At 34.9% G+C, this 20875-nt stretch overlaps 1 protein-coding gene across 1 annotated transcript in view; it reads left to right on the top strand.

Annotated features, from left to right (window-relative positions):
• Nucleotides 1-18873, top strand: part of LOC131534484 (PDZ domain-containing RING finger protein 4-like) — a 56201-nt gene extending 37328 nt beyond the window's left edge. The window contains exons 3-11 of the mRNA XM_058767378.1: nucleotides 2279-2381; nucleotides 7518-7616; nucleotides 10231-10293; nucleotides 12297-12398; nucleotides 12855-12983; nucleotides 14172-14477; nucleotides 15797-15832; nucleotides 16514-16902; nucleotides 17638-18873. Of these exons, the coding sequence (XP_058623361.1) occupies nucleotides 2279-2381; nucleotides 7518-7616; nucleotides 10231-10293; nucleotides 12297-12398; nucleotides 12855-12983; nucleotides 14172-14477; nucleotides 15797-15832; nucleotides 16514-16902; nucleotides 17638-18055 (1645 nt within the window). The 3' untranslated portion in view covers nucleotides 18056-18873. The remainder of the gene's footprint in view (nucleotides 1-2278; nucleotides 2382-7517; nucleotides 7617-10230; nucleotides 10294-12296; nucleotides 12399-12854; nucleotides 12984-14171; nucleotides 14478-15796; nucleotides 15833-16513; nucleotides 16903-17637) is intronic.
• Nucleotides 18874-20875: the final 2002 nt, after the last annotated feature.

Below are 20875 nucleotides of genomic sequence, written 5' to 3'. Positions count from 1 at the left end.
AATCCAGTCGTGATGAGGCTGGTTTGATCAGCTTTATAGAGTCAACAAACCATAAACCGCAGATCATAAACCCTCCTGACTGTAGAGAACCCGGATCTGAGGCGTCCGAGACGCTGGCGCATGCTAATGAACACGATCAGCTGTGTGTGCACAAGCACAGATTACATCTCAGCACAGCCTCAAGAAAACACAGACACGCGAGTCACGCAGAGACAGCACAGCAGATTTATAAAGATGAATTAGACTCTGAGCAGCCGCACATGACAGGAGCTTCATTTCTTCTGATGCACAATTCAATTCTCATCTCTAGAGAAGATGCATGATGTGTGTTTGTGACATCTGCAGTCTCTGCGCTCGTTCTTCACCGCCTCCTGCGCTTCAATATTGTTCTTCTCCACATGTGACCCCGTCGCTCTCCCTGAGCAAATATATAGAGCTCCGAAACTCATATTGTGCAATGAGACGTTTTATAGCATTTTATTGGTATATCTCATGTTATAGTTGTTTTTGCTGGGAATTCACAAAACAGCACAAAAAATGATATTTATGTAGCGTTCATGGAACATTTTAGTTTTTTTTGTTTTGTTTTTTTAAACATTATTACTCACTACTGGTTTCAGAACGTTCTGAGAACATTCCAGAGTAAAGAAAATGAAAATGAATAAATAATCTTTCCATTGATGTATGGTTTGTTAGGATCGGACAATATTTGTCTGAGATACAACTATTTGAAAATCTGGAATCTGAGGGTGCAAAACAATCAAAATATTGAGAAAATCACCTTTAAAAATGTTCAAATGAAGTTCTTAGCAATGCATATTACTAATCAAAAATGAAGTTTTGATATATTTACGGTAGGCAAAATAATCAAAATATTGAGAAAATCACCTTTAAAGTTGTATCTAGTGCTATCAAACGATTAATCGCAATTAATCGCTTCCAAAATAAAAGTTTTATTTGCATAATATATCTGTGTGTATTTATTATGTATATATAAATACACACATATACAGCATATATTTTGAAAATATTTACATGCATATATTTATGTTCATATTTATATTATATATAAATATTTAATATATAAGCAACATATTTTTCTTAAATATATACATGCATGGGTGTGTATTTATATATACATAATTAATGTACACAGTGCACACATACTAAGTAAACAAAAACTTATTTTGCATGCAATTAATTTCGATTAATCGTTTGACAGCACTAGTTGTATCACTTCATTAGTTTAACGACACTAATATCAAACACTGTTGCAGTGAGTTGAGAGACATGGTTGATGGATGGATAGATAGATAGATAGATAGATAGATAGATAGATAGATAGATAGATAGATAGATAGATAGATAGATAGATAGATAGATAGATAGATGGAAAGAGATTGGATGGATGGATGGATGGATGGATGGATAGATAGATAGAGCTTATTAGACTCATCAGGCTTTTATGGTTCATATAGTCTAATATAAGAACATGAAGGAAAAACAGCTCAGTTTTATTCAGAGACTCAAACTGAGCAAAAAATATGCAGTTTGCTGCAGACGCTGAGATATGATGAAACTGATGCTTGTAATGTAAATCAACGAGATCTTTATAACAGCTCCTTTCTGCCACGGAATAAAAGTGTTCTATACTTTTAATCTTTTACATTTACTTTTTATCTTACAATTCAGACTTTTTTCATGCAATTCTGAGTTTTAATGTTGCAATTCAGTTTTTTGTTTGTTATAAAATAAAATAAAAAGGTAATTGTGACTTTTATATGACAGTTCTGACTTTTTTCTCTGAATTATGAGTTTACATCTTGCAGTTCTGTTTTTTGCTTCTGGCACATATTAAATTAAAAAGGTAATTGCGACTTTTTTTAATCTCACAATTCTGACTGAATTCTCACAGTTCTGAGAAAAAAGTCTGAATTGTGAGATATAAACTCAGAACTGCGAGATTCAAACGTCAAAAATGCAAGACATAAACTCAGATTTATGACTTTCAGTGACAGTTTTTTGTTTTCCGCAAAGGGTAAAAATAAATAAATAAAGGTAACTGAGACTTTTTATCTCACATTTCTGACTTTTGTTCAAGTTTATACCAAGTTTTTATCACACAGTGCTCAGAACTGCGAGAAACGATGTCTTTGTGTCTGAAATGTCTCGTGGTGGAAACAATACAGCAGACTGCTTGCAGAAATGCACATCAATCTGAGCCGTGTCTGTGTGTCTCAGACGATGTTAATGAGATCTGTGTTTGTCCTCTGGTCAGCTGTCACTCTCTGCACACGATGGATCAGGAGTACTTCGAGGGCAGCGAGTATCTCTCCAACATGGCGGCGGACGCCGAGAGGACCGAAGACTTTGAGTACGAGGTGAGCTTCCTTCATTAATAACGGCCGTCCCAATCAGAGCGTGAGTGTGTCCCGCGGGCGTCCGCTGATGAACCCGCAGCGCTGAGTTTTCTCTGCTCATGAGCCCAAATCAGTGAGGAGTTTATAAATAACACACGACACCCTTTAAACTCCAGTTTGATCCCAGATACACTGAAGCAATATCAGCGTGAGGCTGATTCCAGCTGACAAAAATATGTGCTGACTCTGAGAATGCTTTGCCAACATTATGAAAACTGCTGAATAAGCAAGCTCTCCATTGATGTATGGTTTGTTATGATCGGACAATATTTGTCTGAGATACAACTATTTGAAAATCTGGAATCTGAGGGTGCAAAAAAATCTAAATATTGAGAAAATCTCCTTTAAAGTTGTTCAAATGAAGTTCTTAGCAATGCATATTACTAATCAAAAATTAAGTTTTTATATATTTACGGTAGAGAATATACAAAATATCTTCATGGAACATGATCTTAATATCCTAATGATTTTTGGCATAAAAGAAAAATGTATAATCTTGACCCATACAATGTATTGTTGGCTATTGCTACAAATATACCTGTGCTGCTTATGACTGCTTTAGTGCTCCAGGGTCACATATTACATATGTTTGTGCATTTGGTGGACACTTTTATCCAAAGACTTCCATTCATGCATTCAAAAGAATCAAACCTGCTTAAATCAAACCTGTTCCTTCCCACAATGCCTCTGGCCTAAATTCAGACTCGCTTCAGTGTGAGTTTATCATCATCCACAGCTCATCTGTGCTTGTGACGCTCCAGAGAAAGTTGATGAGATCATCTGTCATCATCCGTCAGTGACAAATGAAGCTGATGAACGGGACAGTCATCAAAACCGCTCGTTACAGGAGACTCATTAAACTCACGCTTCTCTCAATTCTGATTGGATTAGGAGCATTCTGGATTGCATTAACAGTTTAATGAAAAATAAAATTCTTACTTGGCGTTTTTGTCTTGTTTTCCAGTACAAATATATCTGAACGTTCTCAGATCAACATACATTTACAGAAGAAGCCAAACATGAATCAAAATTAAATGAGTTTATGCTTAAAACTAGAACAAACATCTGCCAATGGGCTCAGATATTTGTTCTCGTTTTAAACAAAACTCACTCATTTAATGCATTGTTCAGAGTAACTCTCTTCTGAAGTAAACGTATCTTGATATTTCTACTGGAAAACAAAAAATACAGTGTTTTCTGGCTTCCTCTCTCCTTTCTGCTGCGTAACTATTCATTAAACATTGGGGCCTTTTATCACATTGCTTCTGAAACGCTTTAGCTGATGTTCATCTGACATTTTTCAAATGTTGCTACTTGTTACAGATTTTTCAGAGAACATTTAAAAGTAAAGTTCCCATAATGTTTGGAAAATTATTAATGGGATGTTCCCTTAATGCTCGCATAACCAAGAAATTTTTTTTTTAAACATTTAATAAATAAATAAATAAATACTGGACGTTTTGAACATTCAGTGAACATTCAGAAATAACGTTTTCATAACTTCATTAAATTTTATTAAAATTTCTTGGAACACATTTTTGTTCTCTGGTCTTAAATTACGCTCTCGAAACATTACCACAGAAACATTATGTATACAACAGGTTGTGAATGTTACTTCTCTGAAACGTTTTACTCCAACAGTTATGTAGCAACGTTTTTTTTAAATGTTACAAGTTGCTTCGGAAGGTTCAGAGAACATTATGTAACGTTCACATGTTTGCAAAATTCTAAAATAGAATGTTCCTTTAAGATTCACATAATCAAAAAACATTTTGAACATTCAAAGAACATTCATATTTGTGTCCCTGCAGCACAAAAGCAGTCATAAGCAGCACAGGTATATTTGTAGCAATAGCCAACAATACATTGTATGGGTCAAAATTATCAATTTTTCTTAAATATTAAATATTAAATAAAGATCATGTTCCATGAAGAAAATGTTTACATTTTCTACGGTAAATATATCAAAACGTAATTTTTGATTAGTAATATGCATTGCTAAGAACTTCATTTGGACAACTTTAAAGGTGATTTTCTCAATATTTAGATTTTTTTGCACCTTCAGATTCCAGATTTTCAAATAGTTGTATCTCAGCCAAATATTGTCCGATCCTAACAAACCATGCATCAATGGAAAGCTTATTTAAAAAAATTTAAGTCCCTTATGACTGGTTTTGTGCTCCAGGGTCACATATAATATCTGAAGGTGTGTGTGCTCCTCACAGCAGGTTTGTGTGTGTATTTGTGTTCTGTCTGTAGTCATTAACGCAGAGCAGGTGTAATATATATATGAGACCGCGATCTTCACGCTTCGGTCTTGAGCTCTGATCATATTACAGTGTGTGTGATTTCATGCTCGAGGAAGTAAACACAGCACTTAACACACGTCTGAAGTACAGTACATTAACACACGACTGATACTCTGTGCGCGATCTGAGGCTCGTCTGGAGCAGTCTGGCGCTGTGTTTGAGTCTCCGCTGCAGGTGTTTCTGCCGGACTCTCTCTGCGTGTTTCTGCTCCTCTGTTCTGGAGGATTTCCTGTGAGGCGTGTAATTATTCAGCTGCTGGACGTCTGCGGATGAAATATGGATCCTCTGACTCCTGCGTGACCCCAAAAACATCTTATACCAGAAAATGCTATTGCAGTCTTTCTGCTTTAAAATTTCACATTGAATTAAGTGTGATATTTGCTGTTTCTTTATCATTATTTCAATATACTAGCAATATTTGAGTGAAAATCTATTTATTTACTTTTTTGTTTCTTTGTTTAAAATAAGTCCTACACCAAAAAAAACAAAAACAAACAAAAACAAAAAAACACACCAAAATAATAGTTTACAGTAAATTAAACACAAAATATTACAAAAAAATAAATAAATGAAATTGTTTAATTTAAATCTTGCACCAAAAATTACACCTAAATAAATAAATATATAAAAATGTTTAAAGTAAATCCATAAACATTTACAAAACCAAAAACATTACACCAAAACCAAAAAATAAAATAGTTTCATTTAAATGTAAGACCAAATGAATGAATGATTGTTTAAAATAAATTCTCCACCAAAAATACACTTAAATAAATAAGTTGTTTAATTTAAATCTTGCACCAAAAAATTGCACCTAAATAAATGAATAAATATATAAAAATGTTTAAAGTAAATTATACACCAGAAACATTACAACAAAACCAAAAAATTAAATTGTTTAATTTAAATCTTACACCAAATGAATGAATAAATAAATAAATAAATAATTACAAAAAAAAAATGTAAGCAGATCCAAAAATAATTACACGCACACAAAATAAATAAAGTAAATTCTATAAACAATGCACACAAAAATGTTTCAAAGTAAACCTTGCACCATTGTTCCAGTGCGGTTTTCATTACTGCTATTGCGCGTTCCGGAGGTTTCTCTGCGAGGCGTGTGATCATTCAGCCGCTGGACGTCTGCAGATGAAATAATGATTCTGTGACTCCTGCGTGATCCTGAGCGCTAGCCATGCGTGATTTCACCTGCGGGGGCGTCCTGCGTCTCTCAAACACACCGTTTGCTGAACCTGAAGAGGTTTTGCTGATTGAAAGGACTCTGATTGACTCTGATCTGATTGTGTGTTTGAGTTATTGAGCTCGTGTTGTCAATGATTCTCCAGTTTTCCTCACTGAAACACCGCATTAATTTTTCATCTGTATCGCGGGATTCACAGCGACCCCCAGAGCGATTGAATAAATGAATACTCATTAACATTATTACAAACTTATTTACAAAATAAACATCAGTTTTCCTCAGAAGAGGCTTCGAAGCGCTGATCAGTGTTTGACGTGCTGGGAAAGAGTTCATTTCTGCTTTTATTATTATTATTATATTATATTATAGTATTTCTATTTTCAGGATGTTTCATCTTTATATGCAACATTAACAACATGAAATATGATTTAACTCTTTAACTTTCAACCTCAAAAGGAGCCAATTTAAAAAATTTTAATTAACTTTTTTAGTCAAAATTTATGTTTTTATCTAAAAGATATAAAACATGCAAATCTTGTTTTAAAACAAACATGTAAATCTTTGTTGTAAATAAAATAAAGTTTCTTGTAGTATGTTTTAAAATGCTTATATAGTCATAAAATACTGTTTCAGTCTTTCTACGTCAAAAGTTTAATGTGATACTTACTATTTCTTTTTTAATTATTTGTTAGATTTACAAGCAATTTTAGTGAAAATCTATTTATTGTTTAAAATTACATCAGAAAATAAAGTGTTTTAAAGTAAATCCTATACCAAAATATAATAATAAATAAATACAAACAAATACATAAAAAATGTAAAAAATAAATAAATAATTGAAAAAAAATAAAAATTCAAGTAAATCCTACACCAAAAAATAAAAGTAAATCTTATGCCAAAAAAATACATATATTTACATATATACATTTTTTAAATGAATTGCTCTAAAATAGCTAAATCCCACATCAAAAAATTATACCAAAAATTGTTTAAAATCCAAAAAAAAAAAAAAAACCACGTTTAAAGTAAGTTCTACATCAATAAAATAAAATAAAATAAAATAAATAAAACCTACAATAAATCCACTGCACTATTTTTTTTCAGTGGAGTCGTCTTCACTGATGCACCTTTAACATATTAACGATATTAAAGCATCTTTAGACTAAAGACAATCCATGCAAAACTCCATACTAATTCAATTCAAGTTTATGTGTATAGTGCTCTTCACGATACCAATCGTTGCAAAGCAGCTTTACAGAAAATTTTAAGTTTCTACATTACATTTAGCAGTAGGTTATTAGTGGTGACTATGGCAGAAATGTACAGTAAAAATCATGCAGTTAGTTACAAATTACACGCAATCAAACAGACGGTGAACACTACTAACTGCAATGATTATATGTTACATTAAGCAGAATTAGGTAGTTTTATATGTCGTTCCAGGGTTAGCATCATCTATTTATATCAATAACATTTTTAGTATGTGTAATAAGAGCTCTTTACCCGCAGCTGTGCGTGTGTGTGTGACAGAGATGCATCAGGTCTTGTGTATCTGATAGAGATGCAGGGGGTCTCTTGTCTCTGCAGGAGGTGGAGCTGCGGCGACTGAGCAGTCAGGAGAAGCTGGGACTCACGCTGTGCTACAGGACAGACGAGGAAGAGGACCTCGCCATCTACATCAGCGAGGTGCGCCACAAACACAAACGCTTCTTTCCACCGTCTGAATCATCACACACTGACTGCACACGAGCTCCAGGAACCAACGCAAGCATGCACTCATCTCACGAGACGCTTGGCTTGATGCTCCGCTCCTGATATCAATATTAAACATGTTTGTGTCGACTGGTTATAAACCTTCATTAGAGCGACATAAACACTCATACTTAACACTCAGATGTAGTTTTAATCACGAAGTCTTACATTTGATCATAAAATGTCTTTGATACTGAATTATGAATTCATTTACTGTGTAGGAGACACCGGGGCTAGTTGTCACACTTCATTCTGGTGAATATTGAAGCCATTTTCTGTTGATTGACACAAACGTTGAAGTCTTCACTGTAGGGAAATCAAGCTTTTGAATATTTATATTGGTATTGAAAACATTCAAACATTTGAACACACTTTGAGCTCGACAGCATGTTGTTACAGCATATGGGGTAAGTTGTCACAATGGGATGATCCTGCTTTTGTTAATTTAAAAAAAGTACACGAAATACAATCTAAATGAACAAAATAACAAAATCTGATAGTTGCCGGGATATGGAGTGTGTGACAACTAGCCCCGGTCTATATACATCTGCACAACTAAGATTTTTTAATGTTTTCTGAAAGAAGTCTCTTCTGCTCATCAAGGCTGCATTTATGTAATTAAAAAAACATAGTAAAAATAGTGAAATATTATTACAATTCAAAATAGCTGTTTTCTATGTGAATATCTGTAAAACTGTAATTTATTTCTGTGATCATATCTGAATTTTCAGCATCATTACTGCAGTCTTCAGTGTCACATGATCTTCAGAAATAATTTTAATATGCTGATTTGATGCTCAAGAAACTTATCAATGTTGAAAACAGTTGTGCTGCACAATATTTTTGTAGAAACTGTGATACATTACCATAAAAAAAAAATGCTTTTATTCATCAAGGATGCTTTAAATTGATCAAAAGTGCCAGTAAAGGCATATATAATGTTCCAAAAGATTTCCATTTCAAATAAATGCTGTTCTTTTGAACTTTCTATTCATCTGTGAATCCTGAAAAATAAAATGTATCACAGTTTCCACAAAAATATTGTGCAGCACAATTGTTTTCAGCATTGATAATAATCAGAAATGTTTCTTAAGCAGCATATTAGACTGATATACACACACACAGAGAGTAATATCTGGTGTTTCAGTGAGTGTTTGTGTTCTGGGCTTCATTAGAAGTCGTCTCAGATTCATCGTGTGCGAGCGAATACAGATCCGTCAGCGCTTACAGGCTTATTAAAATCTCCACTCCATAAAATTGAAGAGCAGAGAGCGTGATATCAGTGATATTACAGCGCTGCCGTGATGAACGGCCCGTTACACCAGACAGAAAGAGAAAGATGAGACACACTGTTCATTCATTACTTAGATGTTCACTCTGACTACTCAACTCAACTCTGATTGGACGGATCAGACAGTCATTGATTGGCTGTTAAAGGATGCGTCTCTATGAAGCACAGCAGTCGGTTCTGGGAGTAAAAACAATCCCATTTATTTTCTCAATAGGACTCTTTAAAGAAGACCTAGAGGTTGTTAATCGATGGTATAAGCGTCCATTAAAGCCATCAGTTGTTTCTAAAGAATTATGTTAGTGAAAAACTACATTACCCATGATTCTGTGAAACGAATTCCACCAATCAGAGACTGCGAATGACGTAACGCTACTTTCACTGCAAAAACATGATTTCCTTTCTTCTATTTTTGACTTTTTTTTTCTTGTATAAATATCTAAACATTTTTAAATCAAGATACATTTACTGGAGAAGCAAAATGGCTTCAGATATTAAGATGTTTTCTGAAAATCTGACCAAAATCTGACTTAAAACAAGAACAAATATCTGCCAGTGGGCTCAGAAAAATAAATGTGAGCTCAATGGCTGATGTTTGTTCTTGTTTTAATCAGCGTGATTATAGTTAACTAAAACTTGAAAGTTGAGGTCAAAAGTTTACACCCCCTTTCAGAATCTGCAAAATGTTAATTATTTTAACAAAATAAGAGGGATCATACAAAATGCATGTTATTGTTTATTTAGTACTGACCTGATTAAGATATTTCACATAAAATACATTTACATTATAGTAAGAGAAAATAATAGTTGAATTTATAAAATTGACCCCGTTCAAAAGTTTACACCCCCTTGATTCTTAATGATGCACAGCTGTGTTTTTTTGTTTTGTGATTTTAAGATCCATATTTTCATACTGAGGACAACTGAGGGACTCATATGCAACTATTACAGAAGGTTCAAACAGTCACTGATGCTCCAGAAGGAAAAACCATGCATTAAGATCCGGGGGGTGAAAACTTTTGAATTTGAAGATCGGGGTAAATTTAACTTATTGTGTCTTCTGGGAACTAATGTAACTATCTTCTGTAGCTTCTGAAGGGCAGTACTAAATGAAAAAAATATGATATTTAAGCAAAATAAGAAAAATTTACACATCTCCATTCTGTTCAAAAGTTTTCACACCCCAGCTCTTAATGCATGGTTTTTCCTTCTGGAGCTTCAGAACTATTCAAACGTGAAATCTGCTGCTTTCATTCTCAGATCGAGCCGAACAGCATTGCTGCACGAGACGGTCGAATCCGAGAAGGCGACCGTATTTTACAGGTAACTTCACCTTTCACTCATTACCTCTGTGTTGCTATTGTCTGCGCCGAGCGGCTCATTGAGTTCAACAGCGGCACATTACACCGTCAGCTACAGGACCTGAGGGAGAGCAGGGGTCCTGTCAGGATCGTTACTCTGATGCCGGTGTATTTTTAGCTGCGGTCTGATGCTCAGGAAAACATCCCGAGGTGTTTCTGAGACCCTCTCCACGGGTTCTGTACTTCCCAATAAAATCATCTGTGATCTCACACGCCTCAGGATCACACGTGCTGATTCTGCAGCAACGAATGAAACAGAAAAACTTGAAGATGAGAAAATTCACGTTGCAACATGTTGCAAAACATTTACTGGAGATACAAAATTACAGAAAAATGTGTCAAACTTAAGTGCGTTTTTGCATGAAACAAGAACAAATATCTGCCAATTGGCTCAGAAAAATAATGCAAATTAAAAGGGAAAACGAGATTATTATGTTTGACCCCATTGGCATATATTTGTACTTATTTTAAGCATAAAGTTAATTTTGATAATTTTTCATAAAACAAGACTAAATAAATTAGGTTAATAAGTAAATGCATCTTGATATATACAGTATATAATATTATTATTATTATTTTTATTTTTTTTATTTTTTTTAATGGCCTGTTAGAGTTTACCAGACTCATGGAGTTTTTTCTTCTCTTGTTTTCCAGTACAAATATCTAAACATTCTTAAATAAAGACATATTAATGCTAAAAAAAAATTCAGTGATTTTTTTTTTTTTTTTACTAAAAAAAAAATAAGTATCTACCAGTGAGGTCAGAAATATAATCTTGTTTCCCCTTTGAATTAAGAATTATATGAATACATTTTTCTGACCCCACTGACATATTTTTTCTTGTTTTCAACAAAAAGTCACTTAATTAAATTTTTTTATTATTATTATTATTATTATTATTTTCCAGAAAACAAGACTCCACAATACACTGTAAAAAAAATAAAATAATAAAAAATGGGCAAACTTAAAAGTTTGAGGCAACCAGCTTCAGCAGATTTTTGAGTTTTCTCAACTTCTTGTTTTAAGTTTATACAACAAAAAGTTGAGAGAAATTTCCTAAAAAATAACTTGAGAAAACTCAAAAATCTGCTAAAGCTGGTTGCCTCAAACTTTTAAGTTTGCCCATTTTTTTTTTTTTTTTTTACAGTGTATATATTGTATGTATATATTGTTTTAGGAATGTTTAGATATTTGTCCTGGAAAACAAGACAATACTGAGTGAAGGCCATTCCACACCGAGTCTGAAATTTCCGTCTGAAATTTTTGCACGTTGAAAAATAAATTCGACCTCACGTTATGTCAATCACATTTACACACTGCCTCCGAAACTTTCGTCCGTCATAAAAAAATTCGGATCGGGTTCGATTTTCTCCATTTTGCGCATTTGTAGCAAGCATTTTGAGAGGTTTCTTGACGATTCAGAGCCACCGTACAAGCAAACGCCAAAATCCAGAATGGTGATTGTCAAATTCATCCACTTCGTCTCGCAGCACAAAGCACTGTATAGATCCTTGCACACTGAGCTCACAGAAATTAGTGGTCTTCTTTTTAATATGTGGCTCTAGTATCTCTAGCAAAGCATCAAACTGAGCCACTGACATCCTGAAGTAAGCTTTGAGTCTCCCGTAATAATCCCGCTGCTCTCCTCTCGTTCCTCTCTATATCTCAGGATAGGATGGATCCAATATTTCCTCACTGTTTCTCTTTTTAAGAAGCGAGAGGACAACAAAATCATCCTCAATGCTTGACGACTCCATTTAGTACTGTTTTGCTAATTATTTCGCAACGGATTAATTAATATGCATCGGACTCGGTGTGCAAGGTTTCTGTGCGCAACAAATTTTTAGGATAACGAACACGAAAAAATGCATACGAAAATTTCGGAGTCCGTGTGCAATGAACGTCATTTCTCGCAGTGTAGTAATGTAACGCTGCGTCTCATTGGCTGATGTGTGTGATTGACAGATAAATGGGCGGGATGTTCAGGACAGACAGGAAGCAGTGGCCGTTTTCTCAAATGAAGAATGCAGGAATATTGTGCTGCTGGTCGCAAGACCAGAAATGCAGGTATACACACACACACACACACACACACACACACACACTTTAGTATATTTTCATGATTTCTCAGAATAAGAAAATAAACATTAAGATGCTGTTATATTACGGGTGAAAATGAAATTAGAACATTCTAAGACACATTTTAATCTTTAAATAACGTTCTAATCACAACAATTTGTGACATTTTAATGTTTTAGAAACATTTCAAAACAACATTCCCACAATGTTTTTATGGCCTAAGACTGGCCGTGTAGAGCAGCTGATCCAGTTACATCATTCGCAGTGCATCATGGGAGTGAACAGACACTGAGTCAGATTCCCGTTTCCATGGTAACACTGACAGATCTTCACTGAATCTGACATGTTTGAAGTTTGTTTGTTCAGATGAGGCTTAATGTAATGTCACCATGAACCGTCATAACGGGCCAAAAGAGCTTGATGTTCTGTGTGCTTCCTCTTCAGGAGGAGCCGTGGCTGGAGGACGAGCACAGCGAGTTCTTAGAGGAGCTGAAGATGGAGATGCTGGAGGAGCAGAGGAGAGAGGAGGAGGAGGAGGAGATGAAGAGAGCGGCTCGAGAGGAAGACGAGAAGGTCAGAGAAACCAATCATCACGTACTTAAGCTGTAAACTTTGGTTTCTTTTAAATGTTCGTGCTGGAAAAAATGTACACTTATTTTAGCTAGCTGCCAAGGCAACATTTCGGCCAAGAAAACAGAAAAAAATATAAAGCAAATCCTATTCAGAATATGAAAATAAACGATCATTTTTTCATATTTTGAATTAGATTTGATTTTTTCTGCTTTCATGTTCATTTTACTTAAAGTTTAAGTAATTTAAGTCTTGTTTTCCAGTACAAATATCTAAATGTTCCTAAATTAATATTAATGAATATATATTTATTTATTTATTTATTTGATAAGCAAAAAAGATGTAAAATCTTCTTTCTAACAAAAAATATGTTTATAGAGTTTATATTTTAAACCATTGGATTTTCATTTTGAATTAAGGTTGTTGTTTTTTGTTTGTTATTTTGACCCCGCTGGCAGATATTTGTTCTTTTTGAAGAGTAAACTCACTTAATTTAGATTTTTCAGAAAACATTACTCAATTATTGCTCTCAAGCAATAATGTTTATATATGTGAGCCTGGACCACAAAACCAGTCATAAGGGTATTTTTTTTATTGAAATTTATACGATCATCTGGAAGCTGAATAAATAGCTTTCCATTGATGTATGGTTTGTTAGGATCGGACAATATTTGGCTGAGATACAACTATTTGAAAACCTGGAATCTGAGGGTGCAAAAATATCTAAATATTGAGAGAATTGCCTTTAAAGTTGTTCAAATGAAGTTCTTAGCAATGCATATTACTAATCAAAAATTAAGTTTTGATATATTTACCGTAGAAAATTAAAAAAATTTCACATGATCTTTATTTAATATTTAATATTTAAGAAAAATTTATAATTTTGACCCATACAATGTATTGTTGGCTATTGCTACAAATATACCTGTGCTGCTTATGACTGCTTTTTGGTCACATATTTGTACTAAAAAACAAAAACTTTTGCAGTGCATTGCTCATGTTAGAAATGAAAGAATAATAGATAAACATTCTGAATCATTTCTTGTTGTATATGAGTTTATCTGAACATTCAAACAAAAGCAGATAATCATGCATTCCTACCATCTCCCAAATGAACATGGAAACTCACTAATGAAGTCTCAGTTGACTCTGGTTTAGCTTGATTGATTCTCACTCAGAATCTCCCCACAGGCCACAGCAACTCAAGAGGAAAGCATCACAGCGTCCTGCTCCTACAGTCAGGAGAAGAGCATGGACCCAGAGAACACTGTCCTTGCTCAGATCCAGAAGCAGCTGTCGCGGTGTCTGTCGGGCCGGAGCTCTGCGGACGGAGCGGAGAAGCTGCTGGAGCTGAAGTGTCAGATCCGTAACGGCGGCGAGTACGACCTGTTCTACAGCAGCATCCAGTGCAACGGTGTGGAGCACGAGCTGCGGATGCTGAGCGAGGAGCTACGCAGCATCCAGATGGAGTGCCAGAGCATCATGAAGGTAGGCATGGTGGCAAAACCTAAAAGTTTGAGGCACTTGGGTAAAAATGCTGTAAAATGAGGATACTGTCACAAATAATGGCAAAAATTGATTTTCTTTATCAATTATCTTCTATTAACTAAATGAAATCAACATTTGTTGTGAGCATCCTTTGTGTTTAAAGCAGCTTTTGTCCTCGCTGCACTTGAGCAGAGTTTCTCAGGAGCTTTGCAGGTAGGTTTCTTGAAGCGTCTTGGAGACACAGTTCTTCTGGATTTAGTCTGTCTCAGTTTGATCTGTTTCTTCATGTCATTCCAGACAGACTGATGATGATCAGATCAGATCTCAAAAATCTCGCTGGATTATTACAATTAATGGCAAAATGTATGTTTGGAAATGTAAACTGATATTTCCTCCTGACACACTACAGCAAAATATAGAAATAACTGGCTTAAAACCACTTTAAGCTGCTGAAAATACTAGTGGCCTAAAACTTTTGCACAGTACTATATAATAGTTTAGAAAATGGTAATAAAATACGAGAAGAACTCAAGAGTTAAACTGTGTCAGAACAAATTCATCTTGATAATGTCAGATAACTTTGATAGAAAGGTATGTAACAAAACACGGTCAGGTCAAAGTGTCAAATCAAATTTTTGATCCCAAATGTTTATACATTTTACTGGTAGTCCACTGTATGAAGAATTTTTGGATATAATATGTCACAGTTTATTTAATTTTGCTATCCTCACTTACATAAATGTGACCCTGGACCACAAAACCAGTCGTAAGGGTCAATTTTTTTAAATTGAGATTTATACATCATCTGAATAAAAGCTGAATAAAAAAGCTTTCCACTGATGTATGGTTTGTTAGGATAGGAAAATATTTGGTTGAGATACAACTATTGATTGAAACTGAAAATCTGGAATCTGAGGGTGCAAAAAAAAAATCAAAATATTGAGAAAATCACCTTTAAAGTTGTTCAAATGAAATTCTTAGCAATGTATATTACTAATCAAAAATAAAATTTCATACATTTACGGTAGGAAATTTACAAAATAGCTTCATGGAACATGATCTTTACTTAATATCCTAATGATTTTTGACATAAAAGAAAAATGTATAATTTTGACCCATACAATGTATTGTTGGCTGTTGCTACAAATATACCTGTGCTACTTATGACTGCTTTTGTGCTCCAGGGACACAAATGAACTATAGTGTACTGCACCCACTAGTAAAAAAATATCAAAAATGATATCTAGCGTCTGAATAATTTTTGGTTTGACTGTTTATAATAAAAAGTACCAATAAGAATACCGTTAAAGTACTGGTTCGATAAGTAGTATCGTAAGAGTAATAAGTCGCCAATTGCCAGTATCGTAAGAGTAATAATTTACCAATAAGCAGTATCGGTAAGAGTAATAAGTTGCTGATAAGCAGTATCGTAAGAGTAATAAGTTACCAATAAGCAGTATCGTAAGAGTAATAAGTTACCAATAAGCAGTATCGTAAGAGTAATAAGTTACCAATAAGCAGTATCGGTATGAGTAATAAGTTACCGATACGTATTGGTAAGAGTAATAAGTTGCTGATAAGCAGTATCGTAAGAGTAATAAGTTACCAATAAGCAGTATCGGTACGAGTAATAAGTTACCAATAAGTGGTATCGGTAAGAGTAATAAGTTGCTGATAAGCAGTATCATAAGAGTAATAAGTTACCAATAAGCAGTATCGTAAGAGTAATAAGTTACCAATAAGCAGTATCGGTACGAGTAATAAGTTACCGATACGTATTGGTAAGAGTAATAAGTTGCTGATAAGCAGTATCGTAAGAGTAATAAGTTACCAATAAGCAGTATCGGTACGAGTAATAAGTTACCGATAAGCAGTATCGGTAAGAGTAATAAGTTGCTGATAAGCAGTATTGTAAGAGTAATAAGTTACCAATAAGCAGTATCGGTACGAGTAATAAGTTACCAATAAGCAGTATCGGTACGAGTAATAAGTTACCAATACGTATTGGTAAGAGCAATAAGTTACCGATAAGCAGTATCGGTAAGAGTAGTAATACTGTTAAAACCTTAACAAGACCCATCCCTACATGCAGGCATCAGCTGGGACCCCGCAAGCGTCCAGAGAAGTCAGACAAGGACAGCTCGAGTGCGTATAACACGGCTGAGAGTTCGCGCAGCACGCCGCTCGTCGCAGACCGCTCTCCAGAGCACCACAGGGTCAGTCTGACCAACCGCAGGAACCTGCTAGCGCTCCGGCATGCCCCGAGCGGCAGCCCCGACCACAGCAACCCCTCCGAGTCTGAGCAGACGCCCGAGGGACCACGGCCCCAGAGCTACCTGCAACTGATCCAGCAGCAGACGGCGCTGGAGTTCGTCAGCCGGCCTTCTGAACCCAAGATGGAGTGGAAGGTGAAGGTCCGGAGCGACGGAACCAGGTACCAGTGCTGGGCGGTAGCCAAGTATTTTTACTTTGTTACTGCACTTAACTACATTTTTCAAGTAACTGTACTTTATCTGAGTATTTTTAGTAGGGATGCACTGAAATGAAAATTCTTGGCCGAAGCGAAGAATAGCCAAATTAAATGTGCTTTTTACTGTTTTGTCTTTGTTGTTATTTGATCGCGTCACATCATTTTTCGGTACGATTTTTTCAGTCTTTTTTGCTATTTTATGCCGAATAATTTCAGTTGCCAAACATTCGGTACATCCCTAATTTTTGAAGAAACTTTTACTTCACTACATTCCAAACTTTCTTCTTTCAGACGAATCCAATCAGAGTTATATTAAAAATTGTTCTGGCTCTTCCAAGCGTTATCATTGCAGTGGGTGGGTGTTTCTGTTCAACAAGTCCAAAACATGTCAAATAAAGCATGCGCCTCTATAATAAAACGTGCCTCACACGGCTCCGAGGGGTGAATAAAGACCTCCTGTAGCGAATCCATGCATTTTTATAAGAAACATATCCATATTTCAAATGTAATAAACACTTTACATTAGGCCTTTATTCACCCCCCGGAGCTGTGTGAGGCACGTTTTATTATGGATGGATGCACTTTATTTAACGTCTTTTGGACTGTTGGACAAAACCACCCACCCACCTTTGGGTGAACTAACCCTTTAATACTTTTACTAGAGTAGTATTCTGTACTTTTTCTCAATATTTGTGGCAGGTACATCACCAAGCGGCCCGTCCGGGACAGACTCCTCCGGGAGCGAGCGCTCAAGATCAAGGAGGAGCGCAGCAGCGGCATGACGACCGATGACGACGCCATGAGCGAGATGAAGATGGGACGCTACTGGAGCAAAGAGCAGCGCAAGCAGCACCTCCTGCGGGCCAAGGAGCAGCGGCGGCGGCGCGAGTTCATGCAGCGGAGCCGGCTGGAGAGCCTGCGAGAGAATCCGCTCAGCAGCGGAGAGGGACGCTCGGAGCCCAGCATCATCGAGCTCAGCCACCGCAAGATGATGAAGAAGAGGAACAAGAAGATCCTGGACAACTGGATGACCATTCAGGAGCTGATGACGCACGGGGAGAAAGCGCCCGAGGGATCCGCAGTCCACAACGCCTTCCTCTCCGTCACTACTGTATAGATTCACACGCCACTTCTCAAACTTTACCCCATGCGGTACGATCGACTTTTGCCTCGTTCAATGCGGCGATTTTTATGAGAATAGACCAGAATATTTTTCACTTTGTTAATGTTTTCTAAGCAATTCAACAAGATTCACTGCATTTTTTATGCTTTTTTTGTTACCGGAATATTTTAACTAAGGTACCTAAAGGAATATTTCACTCAAACATTACAGTTCTGTCATAATTCACTTTCAAGGTCGAAACCTGTATGACTTTCTACAGAGAGTCTCTAAAAGGACATGGTGATGGAAAAATATGACATGGGATAAAAAATTATTTCAGTGTTTTTGAGTGTGCTAATTTGAGTGTGACATTCACCCAAGAAACTTTTAAAAATCGTTAATTTGAACAAAGCATTCACTCGTTTGCACCATAGTTTTGATTTGCATGCAAAACTTGTAAACTTTTTTTACTGTGTTCACTCTTTTAATCACTGTTTTGCTTTCGCTCATGAAATTTATTTCTAAATTTTACTTTCACCCAAATAATTATTTTTTTCAAAATTTTAATTTATACTTTGCGTTCGCTCATTTCATTACTAAAGTTTTACCTTCGTCCAAGTTTTTTATTTATTTATTTATTTATTTTTAATTCGTACTTTACATTTAATCACTAAAGTTTTGCTTTTGCCCAAGAAGATATTTTTCAAAATTTAGAAGTTTTGCTTTCACTTATGAAAATTTTTCAAAAAATTTTTTCACCCAATAATTTATTGTACATAATTTAAAATATGTACTTTGCATTTTACTTTTTGCTTTTGCTCAAGAAAATGTTTTCTAAATTTTAGTTTCGCCTAAGAATAATTTTTTTCACAATTTTGAATTTGTACTTTGGTTCACTCACTTAATCACTAAAGTTTTGCCTTTGCCTAAGAAAATTTTTCAAAATTTTGCTTTCATCAAAGATTTTTTTCAAAATTTTAAATTTGAATTTTACTTTACTTTACTTTTAAAAAAAAAATTATATTTATATATACTTTGGGTTCACTCATTTAATCAGTAATGATGTTTTACTTTCGTCCAAGAAATTTTTTTTTTTTTCAAAATTTTATATTCATACTTTGTTCACTCTTTTTAATTAAGTTTTTCTTTCACTCAAGAAAATCTTTCCAAATTTTGCTTTCGTCCAAGTTATTTTAAATTTTTTTAATTTTGAATTTATACTTTGTTTGCTCATTTAATTATAAAATTTATATTTTACCCAAATTAATTTTTCAAAATGTTACATTTTTACTTTGCTTTCACTCTTTTTATCAAGTTTCACATTCATCCATGTAGATTTTGTCAAAATTGTGACTTTGTGCTTTACATTGGCTCCTTTACTCACTTAGGTTTTGCTTTTTTCCAAATTTCTTTGTTTTACTTGTTTGCATGTAAAGTTTTGCTCAATTGCTCCCCCAACATTTCTCGGGGAGCAACACTTTTGTGCGAGAACGCAGTATGAAATATAATTTTTCTCCCATCTCATATTTCCCCGATGTATCCTATTGACTACTTTTATGGTAGTTTGTCATTTTGTAGCTTAACAGCCCCAGTTCATATTACCATTTATTATATCTTGTTCTGCTGAAGAAAGTCAGTCAGTCAGGTGTGGAACAGCACAAATGTATTTTTGGTTATTTATTTATTTGTCATTCCTCACAGGATCTGAAGATAATGTTTACATTTCAGCAAAAAGTGAATTACTGTGCAATCTCCTGCCTTTAATCAACACTGCTGAGTCTATTTTTCAGACGTTGTAGGATTTGTATTGTTTGTCAAAGCAGCTCTGGACGACTCGTGTGTAGCTGAAGATAACCGGGCCAGGACTAACTCTACCTCAGACACGCTTCCCAAGATCCTGACAAAACCAGATGCCCAGTCTTCATTATTCAGACAGCAACTCAACATGTGTACTGCTAGATTAATCAAAGTACAGACAGGAAAGCTGTTTGTGGTTTAGTTCTTCCTGATGTATTAGTATTGAATTCATTCCTGGGTTATGATTTGTTCTTTGAGATCCATACATGCTTATAAATGCTTCCCAAATGATACTGTAAGCTTTGAATATATTGACATTTTATATTATGTTTAATTAACTGTAGTTAATTATAAGTCATTTTAGAGCTTTCCGGATCAATTTCACACAGGAGTCTGTTTGTATAAGGAACCGATTTCAGCTAATTGTTTTTCTCAGTCTGGTTTTATTTTTGTTCATTTGGAGCAGTCGTTGTACATTTCAACTGTAAATTTCTGCACTTGTTCTGGCTCGATGTTCTTCGTTTGATTTGAGTAATCTGTAGTCGTCTCTCTTGGCCAGGTGAATGTGTGGTCATTGTGATATTTTGACACTGAATAAATCTTTTCTTCAAAACTTGTTCTTACTTCCATACTAATAAAACCTTTTTTTTGCAATAGCCATTTAATATATAAGATTTAAGCCCTGTGAATCATGTCCTTCGATATCAATGTGATTTGCACATATTCACTGTTAAATTAACTGTATGTAGAGATAAATGTCCAGGTCATAAATCATCCCAAAATCAAAGGGAAAAAACAATTATTTCACTTAAAGTGAATGAAATTAATACAATCATAATTGTTGATTAGTGTCTTCAAGTTAATGTCTATAGCTTTGTGTCCATCTATATGCTTATGTACTGCTAAAAGACAACATTTTGCGAAAAATGCATGACTATATTAATTCAGTAGTTTTATTTTTAAATGAGCATTTAACATTGAGGAAAAATAGTCTCACTGCATTACCATAATTATAATTTGAGAAATGTTCATCCTAAC

This window comes from Onychostoma macrolepis, chromosome 25 (assembly GCF_012432095.1).
Source record: "Onychostoma macrolepis isolate SWU-2019 chromosome 25, ASM1243209v1, whole genome shotgun sequence".
Lineage (NCBI taxonomy): Eukaryota > Metazoa > Chordata > Actinopteri > Cypriniformes > Cyprinidae > Onychostoma > Onychostoma macrolepis.
Note: the sequence above shows the minus strand (reverse complement) of the source record. Positions and strands in the feature narration are given on the sequence as shown.